This window comes from Callorhinus ursinus, unplaced genomic scaffold (genome assembly GCF_003265705.2).
Source record: "Callorhinus ursinus isolate GAN/ISIS: 27379988/994484 unplaced genomic scaffold, GSC_fseal_2.0 scaffold13, whole genome shotgun sequence".
NCBI classification, from domain to species: Eukaryota; Metazoa; Chordata; class Mammalia; order Carnivora; family Otariidae; genus Callorhinus; species Callorhinus ursinus.
In genome coordinates this window covers 22,515,736-22,536,946 of record NW_027397075.1, presented here as the reverse complement: position 1 = coordinate 22,536,946, position 21,211 = coordinate 22,515,736, and the positions used below count along the sequence as shown (strand labels likewise).

The 21,211-nt window shown below is 36.9% G+C and overlaps 1 protein-coding gene across 8 annotated transcripts in view; it reads left to right on the top strand.

The window, feature by feature from the left end:
• SDCCAG8 (SHH signaling and ciliogenesis regulator SDCCAG8) overlaps positions 1–21,211 on the top strand; it is a 232,069-nt gene that overhangs the window by 20,018 nt on the left and 190,840 nt on the right. For all 8 annotated transcript variants that reach the window (XM_025877582.2, XM_025877581.2, XM_025877588.2 and 5 more), the window contains exons 5-6: positions 12,757–12,882; positions 20,696–20,836. In XM_025877582.2, the coding sequence (XP_025733367.1) occupies positions 12,757–12,882; positions 20,696–20,836 (267 nt within the window). The remainder of the gene's footprint in view (positions 1–12,756; positions 12,883–20,695; positions 20,837–21,211) is intronic.

Below are 21,211 nucleotides of genomic sequence, written 5' to 3'. Positions count from 1 at the left end.
ATATATATACCATATCTTCTTTATCCATTCATCCGTTGTTGGACATCTTTGGCTCTTTCCATAGTTTGGCTATTGTGGACATTGCTGCTATAAACATTGGGGTGCACATACCCCTTCGGATCCCTATATTTGTATCTTTGGGGTAAATACCCAGTAGTGCAATTGCTGTGTTGTACAGTAGCTCTATTTTCAACTTTTTGAGGAACCTCCATACTGTTTTCCAGAGTGGCCGTACCCGCTTGCGTTCCCACCAACAGTTTAGGAGGGTTCCCCTTTCTCCGCATCCTCACCAACATCTGTCGTTTCCTGACTTAATTTTAGTCATTCTGACTGGTGTGAGGTGGTATTTCATTGAGGTTTTGATTTGGATTTCCCTGATGCCGAGTGATGTTGAGCACTTTTTTATGTGTCTGTTGGCCATTTGGATGTCTTCTCTGGAAAAATGTCTGTTCGTGTCTTCTGCCCATTTCTTGATTGGATTATTTGTTCTTTGAGTGTTGAGTTTGATAAGTTCTTTCCTCTGCCTATTTTTAAATCAGATTATTTACTTTTTTTTGGTGTTGAGTAGTACAAGTTTTTTATATACTTTGGATATTAACCCCTTATCAGATATATCATTTGCAAATCTCTTCTCCCATTCATGAGGTTGCCTTTTTTTTTGTTGGTGATTTCCTTTGCTGTGCAAAAACTTTCTATTTTGGTTTCCCTTGCCTGAAGAGACATATCCATAAACATGTTGCTGATCCAAGAGATTACTGCCTATGTTTTTTTCTTTTAGAAGTTTTATGGTCTCACATTTAGCTGTTTAATCCATTTGGAGTATATTTTTGTGTATGGTGTGAGAAAGTGGTCCAGTTTCATTCTTTTACATGTTGCTGTCCAGTTTTCCCAACACCATTTTTTATTGAAAAGACTGTCTTTTCCCTATTGGATATTCTTGCCTCCTTTTCATAGATTAACTGACCATTATAGGTGTATTTATTCTGGGCTTCCTATTCTGTTCCACTGATCTGTGTCTGTTTTTGAGCCAGCACCGCACTGTCTTGATTACTACAGCTGTATAGTACATCTTAAAATCTGGGGTTGTGATACCCCTAGCTTTGTTCTTTAATATTACTTCGACTATTTAGGGTCTTTTGTGGTTCTATACAAATACTAAGATTATTTATTCTAGTTCTGTGGAAAATGCTATTAGTATTTTGATAGAGATTGCATTGAATTTGTGTCTTTTTCTTTCATCAGTGTTCTATAGTTTTCAGACTATAGGTCTTTCACCTCCTTGTTTAGGTTTATTTCTAGGTATTTTATTGCTTTTGGTGCATTGTAAATGGGATTGTTTTAATACAAGTTTTATGTAACATAGGAACTCTCATAAGGAAATGATGACTCAAAGAAATGGCAAAACTGAAATGCTTTTATACTATGTTGAGCAAAGAAAGGCGATGTGGAAACATAACTAAAATATATGGGGAGGTTAAAGGAAAATGAGCTATTTTAATGAGATCTGTTTGCACAGATTCCTCTCAGCCTCACTTCCTATCTCTGGTGATAAGAATGTTTTCTTTCCTCCTCATATGGGGAGGACATCTTTCACATGGGAGTTTTATTTCCTGCTTCCAGGAAGAAAGGGAAGGTCACTCTTTTTGTATCTGCTGTTTTTTAAGTGCTTTTAGCTCAAAATAATTCTTATTCAAAGTGGCATATTTTGGGGTGGCAGATTCTACCACAATATAAATTGTAATAAACTTACTATTTAGTTGTGGATGGCTGGGTGGCTCAGTCGGTTAAGCGTCTGCCTTTGGCTCAGGTCGTGATCCCAGGGTCCTGGGATCCAGTCCCACATCGAGCTCCTTGCTCAGCAGGGAGCCTGCTTCTCCCTCTTCCTGTTGCTCCCCTGCCTGTGCTCTCTCTCTCTCTCTCTCTCTCTGAGACAAATAAATAAATAAAATCTTTTAAAAAAATAAAATAAACTTACCATCTAGTTGAGAAGAGAGTATTAATGCCTATGAGCACCACAGTAACACTATAGAGAATATGATGTAGTCTGCGTTCTGTAGTATTAACTAAAATTATAATAAGAGTAGAAGGGTACTAAATGCTGGAGTTTTGGGGAATGTTTTTCTGGGAGAGGAAAATCTTAAAGGAGCAGGATTGTTTAGATCAGCAGAAGGAGGATGAAAGAGTTCCATAGAGAAAACAGCAACACTGAAAGGACATATTCAGGATGAATGTTTTATTTATGGGAGCCACGGGGCATCTATTCTAAATTCCTGCAGTAGAGGATGTCTGTTAGAAATTATTAAGGGCACCTGGGTGGCTCAGCTGGTTAAGCGTCTGCCTTCGGCTCAGGTCATGGTCTCAGGGTCCTGGGATCAAGCCCTGCATCGGGCTTCTTGCTCAGCGGGAAGCCTGCTTCTCCCTTTCCCTCTGCCTGCCACTCTGCCTCTTTGTGCTCTCTCTCTCTCTATCAAATAAATAAATAAAATCTTTAAAAAAATTATTAAAAGGATGCTGAACTAGGAAAATGGAAGATTATAAAAGCCTTGAAAGATAGACAGAATATGTATTTGATACATTTTAACAAGGGAATAATAGGGCGCCTGGGTGGCTCAGTCGTTAAGCGTCTGTCTTCGGCTCAGGTCATGATCCCAGGGTCCTGGGATCGAGCCCCGCATCAGGCTCCCTGCTTGGCGGGAAACCTCCTTCTCCTTCTCCCACTTCCCCTGCTTCTGTTCCCTCTCTCACTGTGTCTCTCTCTGTCAAATAAATAAATAAAATCTTAAAAAAATAAAAAATAAAAAAATAAGGGAATAATAGAATAAAAGTAACATTTAAGGGTTTAGAAAGAGCTTATTAGTTTTTTAAAAATTTATTTAATTTTAAAAACTTTTTAATTTTTTATATCCTTTTTAAATTTATTTTTTATTTTTAAAAGTTTTTGTTTATTTTCTTATTAAATTTTTATTTATTTATTTTTTGAGATTTTATTTATTCAAGAGAGAGAGAAAGCGAGCAAGTGAGGGGAGGGGCAGAGGGAAAAACAAACTCCCCGCTGAGCAGGGAGCCTGATGCGGGGACCCATGATCCTGAGATCCTAGGACCCTGAGATCGTGACCTGAGCCAAAGGCAGACGCTTAACCTACTGAGCCACCCAGGCGCCCCCAATTTTATTTTATTTTTTTATTTTAAGTAAACTCCCTGCCACATGTGGGTTCGAACTCACAACCTGGAGATCAAGAGTCACATGCTCTACCAACTGACCCAGCCAGGCGCCCCTAAGTTTTTATTTAAATTCCAGTTCGTTAACATACAGTGTGTTAGTTTCAGGAATACAACGTAGTGATTCAACGCTTCCGTACAACACCCAGTGCTCATCATTAACAGGTGCACTCCTTAATCCCCATCACCTATTTCACCCATCCTCCCACCAACCTCCTGTCTGGTAACCATCGTTTGTTCACTATAGTTAAGAGTCTGTTTCTTGGTTTGCCTCTCTCTCTCTCTCTTTTTTTTTCCCTTTGCTCATTTGTTTTGTTTCTTAAATTCCACATATGAGTGAACTCATATGGTATTTGTCTTTCTCAGCCTGACTTATTTCCCTTAGCATGTCTTTGCAAATGACAAGATTACTTTCTCTTTTATGGCTGAGTAATATTCCATTGTATATATATATACCACTTCTTTTTTACCTATTCATGCTTTGATGGACACTTGGGGTCTTTCCATAATTTGATTATTGTAGATAATGTTGCTATAAACATTGGAGTACATGTGTCCCTTTGAATTAGTATTTTTTGGGGTGCCTGGGTGGCTGTCATTAAGCGTCTGCCTTCGGCTCAGGTCATGATCCCTGGGTCCTGGGATCCAGCCCCGCATCGGGCTCCCTGCTCAGTGGGAAACCTGCTTCTCCATCTCCCACTTCCCCTGCTTGTGTTCCCTCTCTTGCTGTCTCTCTCTCTCTCTGTCAAATAAATAAATAAAATCTTAAAAAGAAAAACAAACCACCAGCCACTCCCAGTTCACACACGTGGCCCCACCGCTCCAGGTTTCAGTCCGGGGTGGGGCTGCCCTAAAGTCCTTTACCCACCGCTAGCAGTCTGCGAGTCCATGCCCCATCCCCAGGGAGGGAGGCTTTCACGCTCTGTCAGTGCAGGATCCCCATGGCTCCCTCCCCCTTCCGTTTATCTTCCAATATCTGCCCGCGAAATCACTTCATACCTTGAAACCAACCGCCTGCGATATTCTGTTTGTAGAGATCCAGACATATCTTCTTACATCTCAGGCTGATTTCGTGGGTGTTCAGAGTGATCTGGTAGATACCCAGCTCAATTCTGAGACCGGTTGGAATAGGATCCCTGCTCCTCCGCCATCGTTTCCTCCCCCTCCAGCTTTGCTTTTCTTTTTCAAGGATGCTTTGGATATTTGGGGGTCCTCTGTGGTTCCATACAAATTATAAAATTGTTTGTTCTAGCTCTGTGAAAAATGCTGTTGGTATTTTGATAGGGATTGCATTAAATGTGTAGATTGCTTTGGGTAGTATGGACATTTTGACAATGTTCTTCTAATCCATGGGCATGGAATGTCTTTCCATTTCTTTGTGTCATCTTCAATTTCTTTCATCAGTGTTTTATAGTTTTCAGAGTACAGGTCTTTCAGCTCTTTGGTTAGGTTTAGTCCTAGGTATCTTACTGTTTTTGGTGCAGTTGTAAATGGGATAGATTCCTCAATTTCTCTTTCTGCTGCTTCATTCCTGGTGCATAGAAATGCAACAGATTTCTATATGTTGATTTTGTATTCTGTGACCTTACTGAATTCATGTATAAGTTCTAGCAGTTTTTTGGTGGTTTTTCAGGTTTTCCATATAGAGTATCATATCATCTGCAAATAGTGAAGGTTTTACTTCTTCCTTGCCAATTGGGATGTTCTTTATTTCTTTTTGTTGTCTGATTGTTGTGGCTAGGACTTCCAGTATTATGTTGCATAAAAGTGGCAAAAGTGGACATCCCCATCTTGTTCTTGACCGTAGAGGAAAAGCTCTCAGTTTTTCCCCATTGAGGATATTAGTTGTGGGCTTTTGACCTATGGCCTTTATTATGTTGAGTCATGTTCCCTCTAAACCTACTTTGTTGAGGGTTTTTGTCATGAATGGATGTTGTACTTTGTCAAATGCTTTTTCTACATCTATTGAAGTGATCATATGGTTCTTATTCTCTCTTGTATTAATGTGGTGTATCATGTTGACTGATTTGCAAATGTTGAACTACCCTTGCAACCCAGGAATAAATCCCACTTGATTGTGGTGAATGATTTTTTTAATGTATTGTTGGATTTAGTTTGCAAGTATGTTATTGAGAATTTTTGCATCTATGTTTATCAAGGATATTGGCCTATAGTTCTCTTTTCTAATGGTCTCTTTATCTGGTTTTGGCATCAGGGTAATGCTGGTCTCATAGAGTGAATTTGGAAGTTTTCCTTCCTTTTCTATTTTTTGGGAATCATTTATAGGTATTAACTCTTCTTTAAATGTTTGGTAGAAATATTTTATTAGTTTTTTTTTTAAATTTATAGACTTTATTTTTTAGATCAGTTTCAGGTTTACAGAAACATTGAGTGGAAAGTACCTTGAGTTCCCATGTACTTCCCTTCCATGCTTCCTCAGCAGTTTCTGCTGTTATTAACAGCATGTATCAATGTGGCACATTTGTTTCAATTGATGAGCCAATATTACCACATTATTATTTGCTAAATTCCACATTTATGTTAGTGCTCACTCGTTGTGTCATACATTCTATAGCTTTTGAAAAATGTATAATGATGTGTATCTATCGTTACAGTAGCAAAGAGAATAGTTCCACTGCGGTAAAGATCATCTGTGCTCCATTTACTCATCCCTCCTTTCTTAGCCTCCAAATCCTGGCAATTACTGATCTCTTTACTGTCTGCACAGTTTTGCTTTTTCAGAATGTCATGTAGTTGGAATCATATAGTTTGTAGCCTTTTCAGACTGGCTTCACTGACTTAGGAATAGGCATTTAAGTTTCCTCCATGTCTTTTCATGGCTCAATAGCCTTTTTTTAATCACTGGGCAATATTCTGTTGTATGGGTATAACATAGTTTGTTTATCCATTCATCCTTGAAGGACATCTTGCTTGCTTCCAAGTTTTGGCAACTATGAACAATACTGCTATAAATATTCATGTGCAGGTTTTTGTGGATATAAATTTTTAACTCATTTGAGTAAATACCAAGAAGCTCAATTGCTGGCTCACTTGATAAGAGTATTTTTAGTTTTGTAAGAAGCTGTCAAACTGTCTTCCTAAGTGGCTATACCATTTTGCTTTTTCACCAGCAACGAATGAGAGTTCTTGATGCTCCACATCTTTGCCAGCATTTGGTGTCATTGGTGTTTTGGATTTTAATGTACTTGAGGTGTGTTTTAATTTAAATTCCCTAATGACATATAATATTGGATATGATTTTCCTGTACTTATTTTCCACTTATAGACTTTCTTTTTTTAAATTGGGTTGTTTGTTTTCTTATTATTGAGTTTTAAGAGTTCCTTATATATTTTGAATACTGGTCATTTATCAGCTCTGTCTTTTGCAGTTCTTTTCTCCTAGTGTGTGGCTAGTCTTTGATTCTCTTAACAGTGTCTTTCATAGAGCAGAAGGTTTTAATTTCAGTAAAGTCTAACTTACCAATTTTTTCTTTCATAGATTTTGCTTTTGGTATTCTACCTAAAGATCATTGCCAAACCCAAGGTCATCAGTATTTTCCCCATTCTTCTATAATATTGTGTTTTACATTTAGATCTATGCTCCATTTTGAGTTAATTTTTGTGTAAGGTGTAAGATCTCTGTCTAGATTGTTTTTTTTTCTTTTCTTTTCTTTTTTTTTCTGCATGTGGATATCCAGTTGTTTCAGCACCATTTGTTGAAAAGACTGTTTTCATTGAATTGCCTTTGCTTCTTTATAAAGATCAGTTGACTATATCTGTTTGAATCTACTTCTGGGCTCACTTTTCTGTTCCATTGATCTATTGGTCTGTTCTTTTGCAAATACCATACTGCCTTGATTATTGGAACTTTATAGTAAATCTTGAAGTTGGGTAGTGTCAATCTTCTGATATTGTTCTTCTCCTCATTATGGTGTTAGCTATTTGGGTCTTTTGCCCCTTTATATGAATTAAGATCAGTTGGTAAATATCCACAAAATAACATGCTGGGAATTTGATTGGGATTTTGTTGAATCTATAGAGAAGGTTGGGAACTGACATGTCAACATTACTGAGTCTTCCTATGCATGTACATGGAATGTCTTTCCGTTTATTTAGGTATTCCTTGATTTCTTTTTCAGAGTTTTGCAGTTTTACTCATATAGATCTAGTACATATTTTGTGAGATTTATATGTCAGTATTTCATTTTTTTAGTGTTAATGTAACTGGTAATGTGTTCTTATTTCAAATTCCAATTATTTATTGCTAATATAGAAGAAAACAATCAATTTCAGTATATTAATCTTGTAATCTGCAACCTTGCTAGAATCACTTATTCTAGCTGTTTTTTGATTCTTTGAGATTTTCTTTGTAGAGAATCATGCCAACTTTAAACAAAACCAGATGTCTTTTTAAAAAATTATTTCTTCCTTTCCAGTATATATGGTTTTTATTTCTTTTTCCTATCTTGTTGCATTAGCTAGGATTTTTTGTATGATGTTGAATAGGAGTGATGAGAAGGGACATCCTGGCCTTGTTCTTATTCTTAATGGGAAACTATCTATAGTCTCACCATTGAGTATGACATTAGCTATATGTTACTTATAGATGCTGTTTATGAATTTGAGGATGTTTTCCTCTATTTCTCATCTGCTGAGAATTTTTATCTTGAATGGCTACTGGAATTTGTCACTTGCTTTTTCTATCTATTGGTATGAACATAAATTATTTTTCTAGCTTGTTGGTGTGATGGATTACATTAATGCCTTTTCAAATATTGAACCAACCTTGTATACCTAGAATAAATTCCATTTGGTCCTGTTGTATAGTTCTTTTTATACATCATTGCGTTTAACTTGCTGGTATTTCGATGAGGACTTTTGTATTTATCTTCATGAGATATATTATTGGTCTCTAGTTTTCCATTTCTGTAGTGTCTTCACCTGGTTTGGGTATTAGGGTGATGCTGGTCTCAAAAATTAGTTAGGAAGTATTCCCTTGGATATTTTATGGAAGACGTTGTAAAAAAATGGTGTAATTTGTTACTTAAATTTTTGGTGTGATTCACAAGTGAACTAATGGCAGGCCTGGTGCTTTCTGTTTTAAAGGTTATTAACAATTGATTCAATTCCTTTTATAGATGTAGGCCTTGTTCAGACTATTTCTCCTTCTGTGAGTTTTGATAGATTGTGTCTTTCAAGGAATTGGTCCGTTTTATCTAAATTACAAAATTTATGGGCATAGAGTTGTTCATGGTATTCCTTTGTTATCCTTTTAATGTCCATGGGATCTGTAATGATGACTCTGGTTTGATTTCTGATGTTAGTAATTTGTGTCTTCTCCCTTTTTTTCTTAGTTAGCCAGGCTAGAGTCTAGAGTCTTACAGTTTTATTGATCATTTCAAGGACCCAGCTTTTGGTTTTGTTGCTTTTCTCTATTGATTTTCTATTTTTAATTTCTTTGATCTCTACTCTAATTTTTATTGTATCCTCTGCTTACTTTGGATTTAACTTATTCCCCATTTTTTTTTAAGTTTCCTAAGACAAGCTTAGATTATTGATTTGGAATCTTTCCTCTTTTCTGATGTTTTTCCTAATTTTGTGTATCTCACAAATGTTGGTAAGTTGTATTTTCATTTTTATTTAGTTCAAAATATTTTCAAATTTTTCTTGAGACTTTGTCCTTGACCTGTATGTTATTTAGAACTGTTGTTTAATCACCAAGTATATTGGGAGTGTTCCAGCCATCTTTCTGTTATTGATCTCTGGTTTAATTCTACTGTGGTCTGAGAACATACTTTTTATGATTTCTATTCTTTTTGATTGGTTAAGGTGTGTTTTTAGGCCCAGGATGTGGTATGTTTTGGTGAATGTTCTGTTTTAGCTTAAGAAGAATGTGTATTCTCTTGTTGGATAAAATATTCTATAAATGCCATTTAGTTCCAGTCGATGGCTGATGCTGTTCAGTTCAACTATGTACCTACCAATGTTTTGCCAATCTGTAAGATCTGTTGGATCTGTCAATTACTGACAGAGGGGTTTTGAAATCTCCAGCTGAAATAGTGGATTCATCTGTTTCTTTGTACAGTTCTGTCAGTTTTTGTATCATGTATTTTGATCTTCTGTGGTTAGGCACATACACATTAAGGATCATTATGTGCCAGGAGAATTGACCCCTTTATCATTATGTGATGCGTCTTTTTATCCCGTATATTTTTGTTTGGTATGAAGTCTGCTTTGTCTGAAATTAATATAGCTACACCAGCTTTCTTTTGATTTATGTTAGCATGGTATGTCTCTCTATCCATTTACCTTTCATTTATCTGTCTTTATATTTAAAGTGGGCTTCTTATAGACAACATATATTTGTGTCATGTTTGTCATTCACTTTTATAGTCTCTTTCTTTTTATTGGTGTATTCAGACCATGGACACTTAAAGTTATTATTGATATGCTTGGATATCAATATAGTTGGATAATACTTACCATGTTTGTTACTGTTTTCTATTCATTGCCCTTGTTCGTTTGTTTGTTTGTTTGTTTCTTTCTTTCTCTCTCTCTCTCTCTCTCTCTCTCCAGTCTTCTACTCTTTTTCTGGCTTTAAGTGATCCTGTTATTTGATTGCAGTTTTTCTCCTCTCTTAGCATAGCAGTTGAACTTTTTTTTTACTTTTGTAAGTGATTGTCCTTGAGTTTGCAATTATATTGATCAGTAATCTAAGTCTGCATTCAAATAGCTCTATACCACCACATGGGTAGGGCAATTCCCTTATGAGAGAGTGTTTCCAATCCCTCCCTCCTGTCCTCTATAACATTGCTGTCATTCATTTCAATTATTCATAAGCTATACTCACTATATATAGTGCTGCTACAGTGATCTTGAACAAACTGTTATATGTTAGATCAGTTAAGATTAAAAAGAAAAACAAAGTATTTTGTTTTATCACCATATATTCCTTTTCTAATGCTCTTTCTTTTTTGTGTACTTCTGAGCTTATAACCTGTATCATTTTCCTCCTTTCTGAAGAACATTTAACATTTCTTGCAAGGCAGATCTACTGGAGACAAACTTCCTCAACTTTTTTTTTTTTTATCTGAGAAAGTCTTTATTTTCCCCTTACCTTTGAAAGTTAATTTGCCTGAATACAGAATTCTAGGTTGGTGAGTTTTTTTCTTTTCAATACTTTAAATATTTCATTCCATTGTCTTCTTGCTTGCAGGGTTTCTGAAGAAAACCCTGATTTCTGATTTCCTTAAAGATTTGTCTTTGATTTTCTGCAGTTTGAATATGATATGCCTAGGTATAGATTTTTTTGTTTATTTTATACTGCTTGATGTTCTCTGAGCTTCCTGGATCTGTGGTGTTTGGTGGTTATCATTTTGGAAAATTCTTGGTCATTATTGCTTCAAATATTTCTTCTTGTCCTTTCTCTCTTTGTCACCTTTTATAATTGTCCCACATTTCTTGGATATTCTGTTCTTTTTCATTCTTTTTTCTCCTTGCATTTTAGTTTGGGAAATTTCTATTGGCAGTTCTTCAAGTTCCCCGATTCTTTTCTTGGTTGTGTCCAATCTATTAATGAGCCCATCAAAGGCATTCATCATTTCTATTATGGTGTTTTTGATTTCCAGCACTGGATCTTTCTTGGAGTTTCCATCTCTGTTTATATTTCCTGTCTGTCCTTTCATGTGGTCCACTTTTTCCATTAGATGCTTTAACATATTAATCATAATTATTTTAAACTCCCAATCTGATAATTCTAACATTGCTGCCATATTCAAGTCTGGTTCTGTGCTTTCTTCATCTCTTTAAACTGTACTTTAAGTCTTTTAGTGTGCTTTCTCATTTTTTGTTGAGTGCTGGCCACAAGGTAGTGGGTAAAAACTGTTTAGAGTGAGACATTATGTTTATTGTGGTAGGAGTTAGGCTGTGTTTACTGTTTGGTGTTACTACAGTTGTCGGAGGCTAAAATTTCCACTAGTGTCCTGCTTTATGTCCCCCCTGCTGTCTTTGGGCTTCCCTTGAAAATTCTTCTTAACTATAGTCTGAGATATGCAGTCATTTTAGTGTATTCCCTTGTTATTTTTTAGGCGCCCTTTTGATGTGGTGGTGGGTGTGAGAGCAGGGGAAGCATTTTATAGTCCTATGATTAGGTCTCAGTCTTTTAGCAAGTCTGTGCCCCTTAGCTTTTACCTTCACAAGTGCTTCTCAGTCACCCTGTCACCGTAAGTGAGGTGGGAAGCCTAGAGGGAGCTAGGGTTGAATATTTCGCTTGAGGGCAGGGCAGTTAGGTTGTGGAAAACCCCAGCTATTTAGGCTCTGGTAAAATACTTTCTCTTGAGGTAGGCCTTTTTAAGAACAGAAATGCTTTGGGCATATTTCAAAGTGGCCACCTTTCCTCTTGTACTAGAGGAAGCTGGAAGGAATTTTTCTGTAGTCTTTGCTCTAAGAACCTGGTAGTGTCCTAGAGATAAAATTCACAAAATATAGGAATCTCTTTAAGATGGTTCTTCTGGAGTTTTTTTAACCCTCAAACTTGTCTGCCGTGAGCTGCCAATTATACTTTACCTTTTCCTTCCCAGGACTGGTTCCCCTGGAAGTTTCTGCTCAGGTAGGTTGTGATTCTCAGGAACACCTCTCTGTCTGTCCAATTTGAGGGATGACAGTTTTCCCTGTGACCTCAGTTCTCTTTTGGATTTAAGAAGAGTGGTTGGTTTTTTGGTGTGTCCAGCTTTTCTCTTGTTGTGAATGTTGTCTTCCAAGCTCATTATATTCCAGACCAAAAATTGGAAGCCTGCAATATTTTTTTTAGTTAAAGCTTTCAATTATAGACTTGGGTTTTGGCTTTTCTTTGAATGAAATAATTGAAGTGGAACTTGCATGTATTGCTTAATAGTTTTTTATTACACCGGTAATGAAGTATTGTGCTGTCAATGTATTGATATTTTTTACCTTTTTTCAGAGAGTGAGACACCACCCAATAGCTATTTATTGTAATCCCTTATCTTACGCCTGCAAGGACAGACAAGCACTCTTTGAGAACTCTCCACCAAACTATCTCACTCATAATTTCCCCCCACCTGGCTACCAGTCAGTGGATAACTATTCTAACTTTCCATGCCTATCTCAGAGTCCTCTATTATCCCTTTAATCCTCTGTTAGGTTCAACAAGTTGTCAGCATTTGAGCAGGAGTAATAATATATCTCACCTTATTGTTTAAAAGTCTACCTTATTCTTAAAAGTTTTTTAGATAACCCCTTTAATTAAAGTCTTTCTGGAAGCCTACAAAAAAACTGTCAGAAACCATACATTTCTGTGATGTGGCCATCAGTAGGCTCTTTACTATATTCCCCATGCTTCTTTTTGTTAGCTAATGTTTGAGTTGCTTCATTTGTCTAGGTAAAATTACAATATTTCAAAAAATGAATAGAGACCATGTTTTCCATGCTTTGTATCATGTTAGGTCATCTAGTAATCAGTGATTAACACTGCTTAAAAATGCCTAATGTAGTTGGTATTTTTGTTTCTGCTTTTTACAGGAGGAACTCTCTGGAATGAAAAATAGGGTACAAGTAGTTGTACTTGAAAATGAAAGGCTCCAGCAAGAGCTGAAATCTCAGAGACAAGAGGAAGCAATGAGGGAACAAACACTTCTGAATGCATCTGTGAGCATTTTTTCAAACCATAAATTATATTTTAGTTTGAATGTTTCTTCCTACCCTCTCCCCCAGCCTTCTGAACTGCTGAAATTCTTGATTTGAAGTTTGGCAAATGTACTGTGCTGTTACTCACTTGGGGCCTCAAAACTTAAGATTCACCGTGGTGGAATGAATCCTCAAATGCAATGATGTAGCGTTGCCGAATATCTGTGCTAATTTCCTCTCTGAGCATACATACCATTTATGTTTTTTCCATATGGAAAGAGCCGGTCCAAAGCAGGAAGCAGATCAAATAGGAAACCCTTGGTAAATCCAGAAACTTTCTAACTATAGCTTAGATTTCTGTTGTCTTCCTCTAAATTGTCCTTGCACTCTGAATCCTAATAAGTCTAATCGGCAGCATGGGGAGGCATAGAGAGCACTGGCCTGAGGGTACCAGGATCAGCATGTTAGTTTCCCATCGTCCCTAACAAGTGGGGTGTTTCACGAGTAATGTTATGGGCCTTGCAAAAGTAGCTTAACCTCACGTGTCCTCTGTTTATTGGCAATTTGAGAAGATTCACCCATATTAGCTGTTCTTACTCTTTAGCATGAGTAACAATCACTTGGGATACTTGTTGATAGTGCAGATTCCTGAGCTCCCTTCCCTGAGAGTCTGATTCAGTGGGTTTGGGTTAAGTCCTTGAGTTAAAAATATGAATTTTTAACAAGTTACCTAAGTGATTCTAGTATCAATGCACTACATTTTGAAGAACAGTGGATTCGATGATGTCTTTAATTGTACAACACAAAATTCTTGTGATGATATTTAAGTAGTGTTTAAACTTAATGTCTCCTTATGACTTGTCAGAGATACTGTTGCCTTAAAAATGTTATTTACTCCTTTGCTATAGGACACAGTTAATCACAGCTTGTTCTGCTTTTTGAAACAAATTCAGATTTCCATGGGGAAGTGTTAATATTTGCCTGTTGCAGCTTTACTTTACAATGGATTTTGGTGATTTTGACTTAGTTGTCATTGGTAGATCCATTCTGATGAAGAAAAAATATGAGTGTCTTAATGTTTTACCTAGGTGTCCTCTAATTTTTTATTTTGAAGTGTTTTTTTGTTGACCTGACCTGATATCTCATTTGTAATCCTTGAGTTCTGTGTTAGAATTTCCTATTTAGAAGTAGCTGATTGTGTTAAATCTGAATGGCAAAGTGGGCTGATCAGTATTTCAGTTTATTTTTCTGAAGTATGTTTCAGTTTGTGTCCAGCTGTTGTCCCTTCACCAGAAGAGGTTTTTGAATATTTATATTATGATATTATTTATTATCAATGTTAGTACAAGTTAAAAATTCCATTTTAGTTGCTTATTATTTTAATGTCAATTTGAAGATGATAGAGCCATATAAAAAGTACTTCGAAGTAGCTCGTTTTAAAAATATATTCTTTTGCTTTTCTTCCAAATATGTAGTCACTTAGCAGTGACTCGATTATTCATAGACTTCGGTATTTGTACAATGACAAAGAAGTGGAAGAAGGGGAAGTGAAGTGAGAAAGGAAATTAGGCAGACAAGTGAACCAGAGGGCAAGAGAAGTGAGTAATACAGAAGGGGAAGGAAACAGTGTACCAACACACATGCTTTGCTATAGGAACAAAGGAAACTTGCTGAAGAAAATTACAGCCATAGTTATGGAAAAAACAAAGTTGTAGAGTGTTTCTTTTTTAAAAAAACATTCACGTGAACTAAAATATAATGCAAACAATGATTGTTGCACGTGTCAGGAGACCTTGATACCTATTTTAATGTCAGTCTTTGTTATTTTGTTGCTATAGAATTACTAACCCTGCCACATTACTGAATTGCTATATGAGATCTAGTAATTTGGGAGTGGAGTCTTTTGGGTTTTCCACATTAAGTATCATGTCGTCTATGAAAAGAGTTTGACTTCTTTGCCAATTTGAATACCTTTTATTTCTTTTTGTTGTCTGATTGCTGTTCCTAGGACTTCTAGTACTATGTTGAACAATAGTGGTGAGAGTGGGCATCCTTTACGTGTTCCTGATCTTAAGGAAAATGTTCTCAGCTTTTCCCCATTGAGGATGATATTTGCTGTGGGTTTTTCATAGATGGATTTTATGAACTTGAGGAATGTTCCCTCTATCCCTATACTCTGAAGAGTTTTAATCAGGAAAGGATGTTGTATTTTATCAAATGCTTTTTCGGCATCAATTGAGAGGACCATATGGTTCTTCTCTCTCCTCTTATTAATGTGTTCTATCACATTGATTGATTTGCGAATGTTGAACCAGCCTTGCATCCCAGGGATAAATCCCACTTAGTCATGGTAGATGATCCTTTTAATGTATTGTTGGATCCTATTAGCTAGGATTTTGTTGAGGATTTTGGAATCCATATTCATCAGGGATATCGGTCTGAAATTCTCCTTTTTGATGGGTCTTTGCCTGGTTTGGGGATTAAGGTAATGCTGGCCTCATAGAATGAATCTGGAAGTTTTCCTTCTGTTTCTATTTTTTGCAGCTTCAGGATACAAAATCAATGCACAGAAATCAGTTGCTTTCTTATACACTAACAATGCAATTGTACAAAGAGAAATTAGAGAAATGATTCCATTTAGAATAGCACCAAAAACCATAAAATACCTCGGAATAAACCTAACCAAAGAGGTAAAGGATCTATACTCTAGGAACTACAGAACACTCATGAAAGAAATTGAAGAAGACACAAAAAGATGGAAAAACATTCCATGCTCATGGATCAGAAGAATAAACATTGTTAAAATGTCTATGCTACCCAGAGCAATCTATACCTTCAATGCCATCCTGATCAAAATTCCAATGACATTTTTGAAAGTACTGGAACAAACAATCCTAAAATTTGTATGGAATCAGAAAAGACCCCGAATCGCCAAGGAAATGTTGAAAAAGAGAAACAAAGCTGGGGGCATCCTGTTGCCCAATTTCAATCTATATTACAAAACAGTGATCACCAAGACAGCATGGTACTGGCACAAAAACAGACATATAGACCAATAGAACAGAATAGAGAGCCCAGATATGGACCCTCAACTCTATGGTCAAATAATCTTCGACAAAGCAGGAAAAAATATGCAATGGGAAAAAATCTCTTCAATAAATGGTGCTGGGAAAATTGGACAGCCACATGCAGAAGAATGAAACTCGACCATTCTCTAACACCACACACAAAGATAAATTCAAAATGGATGAAAGACCTCAATGTGAGACAGGAATCCATCAAAATCCTAGAGGAGAACATAGGCAATAACCTCTTTGACATCGGCCACAGCAACTTCTTTCAAGATACATCTCCAAAAGCTAGTGAAACAGAAGTAAAAATGAACCTTTGGGACTTCATCAAGATAAAAAGCTTCTGCACAGCAAAGGAAACAGTCAACAAAACAAGGAGGCAACCCACAGAATAGGAGAAGATATTTGCAAATGACACTACAGATAAAGGGCTGATATCCAAGATCTATAAAGAACTTATCAAACTCAACACCCAAAAAACAAATAATCAAGTCAAAAAATGGGCAGAAGACATGAACAGACACTTCTCCAAAGAAGACATACAAATGGCTAATAGACACATGAAAAAATGTTCATCATCATTAGCCATCAAGGAAATTCAAATCAAAACCACATTGAGATACCACCTTACACCAGTTAGAATGGCAAAAATGGACAGGGCAAGAAACAACAAATGTTGGAGAGGTTGTGGAGAAAGGGGAACCCTCTTACACTGTTGGTGGGAATGCAAGTTGGTACAGCCACTTTGGAAAACAGTGTGGAGGTGCCTCAAAAAATTAAAAATAGAGCTACCCTATGACCCAGCAATTGCACTCCTGGGTATTTACCCCAAAGACACAGATGTAGTGAAAAGAAGGGCCATATGCACCCCAATGTTCAAAGCAGCAATGTCCGCAATAGCCAAACTGTGGAAAGAGCCGAGATGCCCTTCAACAGATGAATGGATAAAGATGTGGTCCATATATACAATGGAATATTACTCAGCCATCAGAAAGAATGAATACCCAACTTTTACATCAACATGGATGGGACTGGAGGAGATTATGCTAAGTGAAACAAGTCAAGCAGAGGAAGTCAATTATCATATGGTTTCACTTATTTGTGGAACATAAGGAATAACATGGAGGACATTAGGAGAAGGAAGAGAAAAATGAAGTGGGGAAAATTGGAGGGAGAAATGAACCATGAGAGACTATGGACTCTGAGAAACAAACTGAGGATTTTAGAGGGGATGGGGGTGGGGGGGATGGGTTAGCCCAGTGATGGGTATTAAGGAGGGCACGTACTGCATGGAGCACTGGGTGTTATATGAAAATAATGAATCGTGGAACACCACATCAAAAACTAATGATGTATTGTATGGTGACTAACATAACATAATAAAATAAAATTAAAAAAAAAAATTACTAACCCTACTGCTTTTTGCTTGTGTAGGTGAATTGAGGCATTTCAGCAGTGTATGCTCAGTGCTGTCTTCAGTTTTAATGTAAATGAAACTTTTTAGAGTATCTTAAATATAAACACATCAAGAGACATTATCTTTTTTTTTTTTTTCTGAACTCTTTTTACTGAGTCTGTTACCATGCTGATGGTAGATCTTGCCAAAACTATTGGCGGATTTGAGTATAGATTTTTCAGTATTTCTTAATGCCTTCTTTTGAAAAATAATTAAAATAATTATACAGTCATGACTAATACTTATTGATGACTACATGTTACGGTGTGTCAGGCACTATATCAAGCACTTTATTTACATTCAATTATTTTAGTTTTATAGTAGCAAAGGAAGGCGAGTGTTATGCCTGTTTTCAGATGAGTAAATTAAGGTACAGGGCAGTTAAGTAAACAAAGCAACACTACTACTGTCACAAAGCTAGGAAATGGCAAAGCTAGGACTCAAACATGGGACGACTGTCTGACTCCCCATATCCATCTGCCTAGCCTTGAGTTAGACTTTCTGCACAAGTTAGGAATAGCTTGTCAGTATTTAACCAAACTACCTTTGTTTGCCATGGGGTAGACGATTCTCCCCACAAGAGAGGAACATCCTCTTTATTGTTCCTGAGTTTTAGCCTTGGACTTGGATGGTAGCCTACAGGATGTTTAGTGCTTTAACTACTTTATGACCCAGTGGTTGAAGAAACAAGCGGGTTATTTTTTCAAAACTACAACCATTTCCATCTTCATTTTTCAACATTTTTTAAGTGAAATTTCTCTTCATGGAGAGCTTTTCTCCGGAGTTCAAAAAATTATAATAATATGAAAATATGCTATTTATTAGAAATTTTGGGGGCAACTGGGTGGTGCAGTCAGCTGAGCGAAACTCTTGGTTTTGGCTCGGGTCATAATCTCGGGGTTGTGAGATCCGGCTCTGAGTCGGGCTCTGTGTTCTGCATGGAGTCTGCATGGGACTCACTCTGCCCCTCCCTGCCCTCAGATAAATAAATACATCTTAAAAAAAAAGAAAAAAAATTTTGGCATATGTTCTCATTCAAAGATCTCAGAGATTTTTCTAAAAGCAGAACGTTTCTGAGTCATATCTTTCATGTCTACTTTCATCCTCTCACTACCACCCCTCCCCTCAATTAAGAAATCAAAGGTTTTCAGTGATCTCCAGGGATGTAAATATAATTAGATTTTTTAAATTTTGGTCAAATACCATTAAAGTTCTTAAATGTTATCTGTGAAACACAAAGTGTCAATTAGACTAGCACTTCTTTCCAAAGAATGACAATATTTTATTTCATAAGTCAGCGATGTATGGTGTATGTACTTTTTCCAATTTCTCTATAGGAAATTAGTGCTGCCATTCCTCACAATTCTCTAAGGCAACTTTGACTGCACTAAGATCTTGAGACATTTGTCCTTACTAGAAAATCAAGTTCAAGCTTGTTATACCATATTTTCCAGATCCTTATTTGACTCCCTAGCTTGACATTTTGATGTCTGTTGTTTTGTGCTTCAATCTCTAGTAATTCTGAATTGCATGAGTCCCCTGTAGGCACCAGACTTTTTCACACCTCTGTGACTTTCCCCATAATGTTTTCTTCTTGGCATGCTCTTCTCATCTAGCTTGCTCTTTCTCATCCAAGATATCACACCAATGTCAACACTTCCCCAGAAAACCTTCCTTGAATCTCTAGTTGTTCTTAGTGCCCCTCCTTTGTTTTCCTATAGTTCCCCATGCACACCTCTGGCCTAACACTTACCTTATTAAATTGAAATGATCTGCTTAGGAGTTTGTCTTGAGGATAAGATTGGTCTTGTTCGTTTTTACCCCCCAAGCTCTTAGCACAGTGCCTGAACATAGGAGCTATCATACACAAATGTTTGCATTAAACTGAACTTCCAGAAGAATATGGAATAGGCCCTCAGAATACTACTTGGGATGAATGAGCAGTTTAGTTCATTCTAGCATGATATGGCGCTGCGGTGTAGTTCTGTGTTTGGGACCTGTCCTCTCTTGTGAGTACTACCATATCCTTTAGCCCTTAGCAAGAGTTCAGTAATTATTTGTTGAATTAAATTAATATTTCAGCCCTTGTACACACAAATTACCCAGATCTTCGGGCTGCATATTTTGCTGAATGTTGAGAGGGTACCGGAGGTGCAAACACAATGGGTATACACCAGATGTGGTCTATAGGCATGTTTTGTTTGATGAACAATGAACCAGTATTTAACAGTGTTTCAGATGAAAAGCCAGATATCTGGCTTATCTTCTAAAAAAATGAGAAGATTTTTTTTGTAACATGAGTTTGCATTCACACATGGCAGCAAGTGCCTGGAACTGAGTAATGGCTGCAACTTTCAGATCATTTGTCATCGTCCCTACCACTCCTTTGTGAGTCCTTGACGTGCAGGCTGTATGTCAGTTCTGTTTATCTCCATGCACTGTTTTTCTTATTGAAGATAAATATTTTTCTGGAAAGACAGGAGAGCATAGTGGTTTGGGGCATGGCCTGGGGAACTAGATTGCCAGCGTTCAGATCCTAGCTCTGCTGCTTATTAGCTACTTCCTACCTCTGTGACTCTTACAAGTTACTCAGTGTGACTCAGTTTCCTCTTCTTTTTTTAAGATTTATTTATTTATTTATTTATTTGAGAGAGAGAGAGTGAACAAGGACGGTGTGGGGGGGCAGAGGGACAAGGAGAGAGAATCTCAGACTCCCTGCTGAGTGCAGAGCCCAGGGGCTTGATCTCATGACCCTGAGATCATAACCTGAATCAAAATCAAGAGTCAGACACTTAACTGACTGAGCCACCCAGGCACCCCAATTTCCTCTTCTATAAAATGGAGATAACAATGAAACTTATCTCATAGTATTCTTATAGTGATTAAATAAGTTAATATATGTGAAGCACATAAACAGTGTCTGGCACATAGTAAACACCATATGTATTAACATTATTATTAGTCATGCCTTTATGAAAGGTAGAAAATGAAACTAAGAGAGTGTTGTGTGGTTTAAGAATATATGTCTCCAGAGAAGTGAGAGAGAAGTTCATTTGTTGAAACACTGTCAGCCAGCCCTCTTTGCTCATTTACATTATTACCTGTGCCTGTAGGAATCTGACTTTGTAACACTTGGGGAATATGACCCATTAGCATGAAAATGTAAAATCATTCTTGATGTGTAGTTTAGAAGCATCTGCTCTTGTCTTCCTTTCATCACAGATGAGAATCAGTGTTCCATTTGTAAAGCATGTATGTTGATTTAAAGTTAAATGCCAGTTGTAATTACTCATACATTTTATTTTAGGGAAACCTGCAGAATTCTTGGATTACAACAGGTGAAGACTCTGGGGTGGATGAAGCTGCCAAGAGGCAATTCTCCCAGGACAATGCAGATACTGTCAAAGGTCCATCGGCTGGTGAGGCTGAGAAATGGAAGCTAGAACTGGTGAGAATTTGGCTGCTTTTCTCTTACGCGTCTACTTTTTTTGTACTTTTTCTATTGTGGTAGATATACGTACTATTAAATTTAGCATTTTTGCCATTTTAAAATTTACCATTTAACCATTGTAAGTGTACAGCTCAATTGCATTAAATACAATCACAGTGCACAACACTATCCATTTCCAGAATTTTTATCATCCCAAACAGCAACTCCATAGCCATGAAATAATAACTTCCATTCCCCTCTCTCCCAACCCCTGACAACCTCTTCTACTTTCCGTCTCTATAAATTTGCCTAGTCTAGGTACCTGACACACGTGGAAACAAACAATATTTTTCCTTTTGTGTCTGGCATGTTTCATCTAGCATAATGTTTTCA